Source organism: Pseudozyma flocculosa (assembly GCF_000417875.1).
Source record: "Pseudozyma flocculosa PF-1 unplaced genomic scaffold scaffold00001, whole genome shotgun sequence".
Classification (NCBI taxonomy): Eukaryota; Fungi; Basidiomycota; class Ustilaginomycetes; order Ustilaginales; family Ustilaginaceae; genus Pseudozyma; species Pseudozyma flocculosa.
The window spans coordinates 363,454-369,971 of record NW_006920869.1 but is presented as its reverse complement, the minus strand read 5'-3'; the positions used below and the strand labels follow the sequence as shown (position 1 = coordinate 369,971).

The 6,518-nt window shown below is 65.6% G+C and overlaps 2 protein-coding genes across 2 annotated transcripts in view; one reads left to right on the top strand and one right to left on the bottom strand.

Annotated features, from left to right (window-relative positions):
- Window positions 1–1,032, bottom strand: part of PFL1_00128 (uncharacterized protein) — a gene marked incomplete at both ends in the record, with an annotated part of 2,120 nt that extends 1,088 nt beyond the window's left edge. The window contains 3 exons of the mRNA XM_007877625.1: window positions 53–498; window positions 621–888; window positions 989–1,032. Coding sequence (XP_007875816.1) covers window positions 53–498; window positions 621–888; window positions 989–1,032 — 758 coding nt within the window. The remainder of the gene's footprint in view (window positions 1–52; window positions 499–620; window positions 889–988) is intronic.
- A 651-nt stretch (window positions 1,033–1,683) lies between these two features.
- Window positions 1,684–6,309, top strand: PFL1_00127 (uncharacterized protein; the record flags this gene model as incomplete). Its single annotated transcript, XM_007877624.1, has 1 exon — window positions 1,684–6,309. The coding sequence occupies one exon, from the start codon at window positions 1,684–1,686 to the stop codon at window positions 6,307–6,309; it is 4,626 nt and encodes a 1,541-aa protein (XP_007875815.1).
- Window positions 6,310–6,518: the final 209 nt, after the last annotated feature.

Genomic DNA, 6,518 nt, shown 5'->3' with positions numbered 1-6,518 from the left:
CGGGGGTCCGCCGGCCGAGGGAGCTGCCGCAGAGCCAGCGCCGGCCTTGAACGTCTCGGGATCCGAGCCTTGCGGGTTCCACACCAGGCCCGTGGTCTGGTTCTGCATGATGTAGGTGCGGAGCGCCTCGAGCAGCTTGATAAAGGAGCGGCACCACTCGACCTGCGTCTTGTCGGTGTCCTTGTAGTCCTTGATGACGCGGTTGGCGTAGAACTGGGCGCTGTCCTTCATCTCGGCGACGTACGGGCCAGGCTTGGGCTCGATGGCGACCCAGCCGACGGCGGGGATGCCCTCGCTGACGGTGCTCAGGTGGTTAAAGTACCGCTTTTCGCCGCGATTCTTGTCGCGCACCTCGATCACCTCCATCAGCGCCGCCTGCAGGGGCTGCAGGAGCTTGGCAAAGGCGGGCGACTGGAGGCCGCCGGCAGGCTTGGTGCAAGATGCGGCGAGGAGGATGAGGTTGCGCTGCTCGGCGAAGGTCTTGACGACGATGTTGGCCTGCAGTGCGATGACATGGAGGAGGCACAGAGGATGAGAGAAGTCAGCGAGCTGACGGAGACAGATTGTTTGATGGTTCGGTGGAGTCTGGGACTGGCAAGACGACTCCGTGGAGCACTGACCTGCTCGGCGACGGGATTACCGATCCTTCCACTGAGTTCCTGGTACTCGGCGAGGGCACCTGCGACCGACGCATCCCAGGCCTTGACGGAGGTCGGGTCCTCCTTGACCTCTTCGACAGGTGCGGGGGGCGGAGGAGGCGGGGGAGGGGGAGGTGCGGCTCCTGCGGCCGCGCCAGCAAGGGCAGCGGCACCGGGTTGGCCAGACTGGGAGTAGGACTGGGACTGGGCGACAGTGATGTCCTCGAGCCTGGAGGTGGCAGCCTCGAGCCTAATCAAGAGTAGCAACGAGGGCCATGAGGAGGGCAGGAGCCGTCAGCCGCAGAGTTTCCTTGAGGCGTCAGAGGCGTGGCCGGTAAATGCACACTCACCTCTTGATGAGGGTTCCGAGGTTGCCGATGCCAGAGGTTGCCATGGTGAGCGAAGGCGTTAGATGGGGACGTTGATGGTGGTGGAAGAAGCGAGCGGCAGGCGATGTATCAGCGGAGGAGGGAGTTTGACTGGCGTCGAGAAAGGCGGAGGAGGATGGTGAAGATGTGAGTGGGTCGAGGTAGAAGACGCGGGAGCCAGCCAAGAAGGTGTTGGTTGGCCCAGGCCCACCAGAGCGAGCAGCCGATCCCCCCTGAGGACTCGGGCGTTTGGGCCACCCTCTCGGCGTGGCCTCGCCCGGGCGGGGGGACGTCGATCGGCAGCTCAGCTCGCAGACTGCTTGCTCCACTTTGTCGCCCCGATGAAAATCAGCGACCTGTCCCCGATCGCTTCGCGCTGTCTGCCCGCTCCGCCTGACCTCGGCCTGCCGCGCGCGCGTCCAAGCGTCGAGGACGAGGCCAGCCTCTGCTGCAGGGCCGGCCTCAACACGCCGCCGAGTCCCGTGCTTGGTCTGCTCTCTCCACCGACCACCACCACCATCACCACAGTCGTCGCCAGCGCCCGCCGGCGTGTTTCCTCCCGTGCTCCGCCCTCTCGGCCCCTCGCAGGCCACACAACGATGCGAGCGCCATCCTCGGTGCACCGATCCTAGCAAGCCAGACGGAAGCATGCGCCACGACACCTAGACGCGCACCTCATGTCCTTGTCCTCGCCCCCACCATCCCGTCGTCACGCCAGTCTCAGCAAGCGACCCTCACCCTCAAAGCCAGACATCCGCAGTAGCCCCGACGCAGTACACCAATCCCTCCGTCACTCATTGCGAGATCAGAGCAGTCCGCATCGGAGCCACCGCCGCCCTTCTCCTACCGCCCAGACGCCCACGTCGCATCCGGATGCCGTCTCGACCTCGTCTAGCACCCTCGTCAACCTCGACTCGGATGCCGATCCACAGCCCTGGAACCTCGATTTATCCTCCTCCTCTTCCTCTGCATCGTCATCCTCCTCCTTTTCGGCCCTGGACGAGATCCTCCTACAGCGGCGCCAGACCTCGGAAGCCCACTCCGAGGCGGGCACCGAGGACACAGAGACACCATCGGCCCGCCAGCACCATCAGCGAGGCTACTTCAGCTCGTCATCCACACTTCAGAGCCGTGTCAACCACGACTTCTCTTCCTCGCCCGGATCTCGGCGGCCGCCGACATACATCGAGGTGAGACCGGACCACCCACCAGGCCCGGTCCATTCTGCCGTATCCTCGCGCGGCCTCACTGGGACCCCCCGACGCAGCGTCGGCTGCCCCTACGACTGCCGTTGCTCGGACCAGGACATCGAGCTTGGCCTCTGTCGCCGCGCCCTGCAAAGCCCTTCCTCCGCCTCGGACAGGAGCATCGAGGGTGAACCGCCAGGACTGGCTGCGCGTTCCAGTCAGGCGGACGAGCCCCCGTCGGGCCAGGCCTTGGGTTCCATTTTCCCCTCGCCGCCAAGGCAAGGGATGCAGGTCGAAACGACTAGTCCGTCAGGCCTCGTCCTCGACGCATCCAGGCCATGGGGTGCTAGGGATCTTTCAAAGGATCCCATCTTAGTGCCACGGATCTCGCCGCGAAAGTCCCACAGCCGGACGACTTCGCAGACCTCGCCTGGCCTTGTGCGATCCCAGATCAGGGCGGCGGGCAGGAGCCTTGACTCGGTGCGGGGGCTCGACCAAGGCACCGACAGCGACAGCGACGTTGAGCAGAGCCTCGCCTCTCGGTCCCAGCTCTTGGCACGCTGGGCAAGGCGACCCGAGCGCAACAGCACGGACGTCGCTCCTCGGGTCCACAAGGACGTCGAGCGTGCACTGTCGGACGAGTCTGCTTTGCACAGCAGTCGTCTGCCTCCGAAAGTGCCGTCGCTGGAGAGAGCCAAGTCGTCGCCGGTGCGATCGACACGCGGCGAGGTCGGAAGCTCGTCGTTCACAGCGTCTCGAGACACGCCTTCGCCCCTGCGAGGGCTTGACGATCGGCGATCGACTCCTCAGAGCGCTTCTCTAGCAGCGACGACGCGGCCTGTCCCAGACCGACGGAGCATCGCCGCAGTGTTCGAGAGGATGCAACGGGAACGCGAGGAGCGGCTCAGAGAGGAGGCAGCCCATCGAGAAGAGAAGCGACTCCAGCGCGAGCGCGAACGAGCCGCCCGAGCCCTCGGCTGGGAACAGCGCAAACAGGCATCCCCGGCAGCTGGGCAGGTCTGGGCTGCAGAACTTAATCGTCATGATCCCGAAGAGAGCGGGGGGCCGGCCGGAGCGTCGGCCCGCGAGCAAACGCCGATAGGCTCGACCGACCCTTACTCCGGCACAGACGCTCCTCCTTTCGAGCAGTCCTCAAACTCCACGCAGCCGCAGAGCGAGCGAAACTCTACTGCCACCGGGGCGGACACTGACGGCCAGGCTGAATCCGCCCGCGCGCGAGCTCTGGCGCGTGTCCGCAAGGCCAGACTGCGGAGGCTGTCAGCAGGGACCGCGAGCTTCGATCGGACTCTCGACGCGGCTGCTGAGCTTGACGAGACCACGGCGCCAGGGCAGGCCTCGGCCGCCGACCGCGGGAGCTATCAGAGTCCGCGCCGGAGTGCTATCGAAGATTCGTCGTCGAGCGAAAGCGATGACCACGCTGATGAGCGTCTCGATGCCGTCGACGCACGTGCGGCCGCAGCCGCATCGACAGAGAAGACGCCCTACACGGTCGAGGACCAGCCGACCGAGGAGCGGCCACCTCCCTTGGATGCCTCGTACCTGAGTGGCGAAGCAAGCGGGGCCACTTTGCACTTCGAGTCTTCGGCCGCTGCCGTTCCCATTCCAGAGGAAGATGAAGACGAGGACGAGGACGAGGACGAGGACGACGAGGATGAGGACGACCTTCGAGAGGCTCTGGAGCAAGTCATCAGCCGATCGTCCAGGCAAGATGGATCGATGCAGCACCGATCGGAACAGCCATCCGGCAACGCTTTCTCGCCCAGCTCGCGGCAAGTGCAAAGCCTGCTGCGACCGCCTGCGCGTTCGCCGCAACTGGATGCTGGCTTCGCCTTTCCGGCCAGTCGCTCCCCGAGCGAGGCGAGTCCCACGACCTCATCCTTTGGAGGCTCTCTTGGGTCGAGCCCGGCCACATCGCCACGCAATGCCGTCCACCGGCGACAGCGATCGACGGTGGTGAGCTTGAGCAGGAACCTGCCGGGGACACCCGCAGCTGCAGCTCGCGCGATGAACCAGATCCTCGGCGGCCCAGAGCTCTCGGTGACGGGACCGCAATCGTCGACCTCGAGCAGTCACGATGAGGCTGCGCTCAAGGCATCCCTGTCGCCCGCCATCGAGGAAGGTGACGCTGCCCACACGACGTCGAACAGCCTCAGCCTCGACTCTGAGCGTCGCCGGAGGAGCGTTCGCTTCAGTCCACAACCAGACTATCGGTCCGACTCTGGATCCGGTGCAGGATCCGACGACGCTGATGACGACGACGGTAACGGCAGTCCGGATGAGACGGCTGCGCTGGGCGGTGCGGGCGGTGGTCTCCGCGTGGTCAACCGGCACCACCTCGATGCCCCTCCATCTCCGGATCCCAGCTCGGACGATTTCGAGCGGCAGCCAGGGGGCGGCGAGGGCCGAGGCGAGGATGCATCCGCTCACCCGCCCTCCGAGGTCCAGATCTCTCTGGCACCCGTAGAAAGGGCGCTGCAGCTCGAAAACGAGTCGCGCTCGCACCACCTGCAGGCCCAAGTGGAGTTGGCAGCTCCTGCCACTCCGAACCGCAGCGTCAGCCTGCAGGTGCCCGGCGGATACATTGCAACTCCAAACCAGGCCCGAGGTGCAGCCATGGCCAGTGCACGCATGGATTCCAGGAGGCAGGCGTGGGGCGGCATGCATGCACCCGGCCTTCCGTCTTCGACTGCAGAGCACGCCGACCCTCGTCCCGACGCCGACCATCGTGGCGACCTCGACCACTCCCTCGTCGACGAGCACCAACAAGACAAGCACGAGCAACATCGCCAGCTTGCACCAGCCGCTCGAACCACCAGCCCGCCCCTACCTGCGCTGGCCTCGATACCATCGATCTCATCGTCTCCCTCGTCGCCGGCCCGCAACATGTCTCCGGCACAGAAGCAGAGGCTGGCCGCTTCCCGCGCAGCGTCTCGAGCATCGCCACGACCTCAGGCCTTGTCGCTCCGCAACAGCAACAGTATGCCGAGCAGCGAATCGTCTCGCATCGAGGAAGAGGCCCTCAGTCAGGGCGACGGCCTGTCGATCGGTAGCCTCGATGAGTCCAGCATGCTGTCCTCGCGGGCCCGACACCAGGTTGCATACAGGTCCCAGGCGCCACGCGAATCGACGCCGCCCAGAACCACCTCGGTGAACGACCGGAGCCGATCCACCCTATCCCATCCGGTCAGCAAGACGCCACCGGTCCTCGATACGCCGACCAAGCCGACCCCTCAGCGCATCGACCTCGCCACGATCACATACCCTTCTGGCGATGCAGCGGGACCAGAGGAGGACGACTCGGTGCGGATCACCATGGACCAGATCCTTTCGGCGCTCAAGCGACGCGAAGAGGACGAGCGGGCCTCCGAGCAGGGCGGGGCAGCCCTAGCTTTCCAAGACACGGCAAGCAAGGTGCAAGAGGCGGTCAAGGATGTCGTCGCTGCGCTGCCGACGAGGCCGGCCCTAAACCAAGGCGATGCCACCCATGCCGGGACCGCGGCCGAGCTGGTCGAAAAGGCGCAAGCTCTGGACCTGATCGCCGACGCCGACGCAGACACGTCGTCGGTCACCAAGATCAATACGCTACGGGGCCGACTCGCCCTGCTCGTGTCGAGTCTGGGGTCGAAACTCTCCCGAAGCGGCAAGCACCGCGGACGCCACACGGTCACCATCGTGCGTGAGGTGGAGCTGCAGCCCTTCTGCCGGAGCAGGCGCTTCCTCTTTGTCGCCGTCGTCTCGCATCTGGTGGTGCTGTGGCTGATGCTGCGCGCCGCCCATGCCCGCGCCGACCGGCTGTACCACACGACGTACTTTGACCCGTTCTACCCGGACCTCTACGCCTACGCCTCGCCCTCGACGACGTGGGCCCACCCGGTCCCGCTGTCGTTTCTGCGCACCCGAGCCGTGCCGGACTGGATCCGCTCGTCGTCTTCTTCGGCATCGTCGCACATCCCGATCGTCTGGACGGTACGCGAGGGAGCAGTGGCCGTGCTCCAACTCGTCCTCTCGCTGGCGGTGCTACCGCTGCAGGTCGTCTCGTTCATCCTGTGGCCGTACGACGATCTCGGAGCGGGAGACTACCTCGTCCCGACATGACCGGCCCCCCCTCGCTTCGCTCCCATTGTGCACCCATCCACCCCATGCTCCAGTCTGAACTACATCACGTCCTCGCTATCCCTTGTACCCCTGCCCCCGCCCCCGCCCCGCGCTCCGCACACTGCTGTACTTCTAAGCCCCCTATCCCCGTGCGCTCTCGGTCTCCTTGGCCATGCACCGCCATCTTTCGGAGGCCAACGTCGGAATCT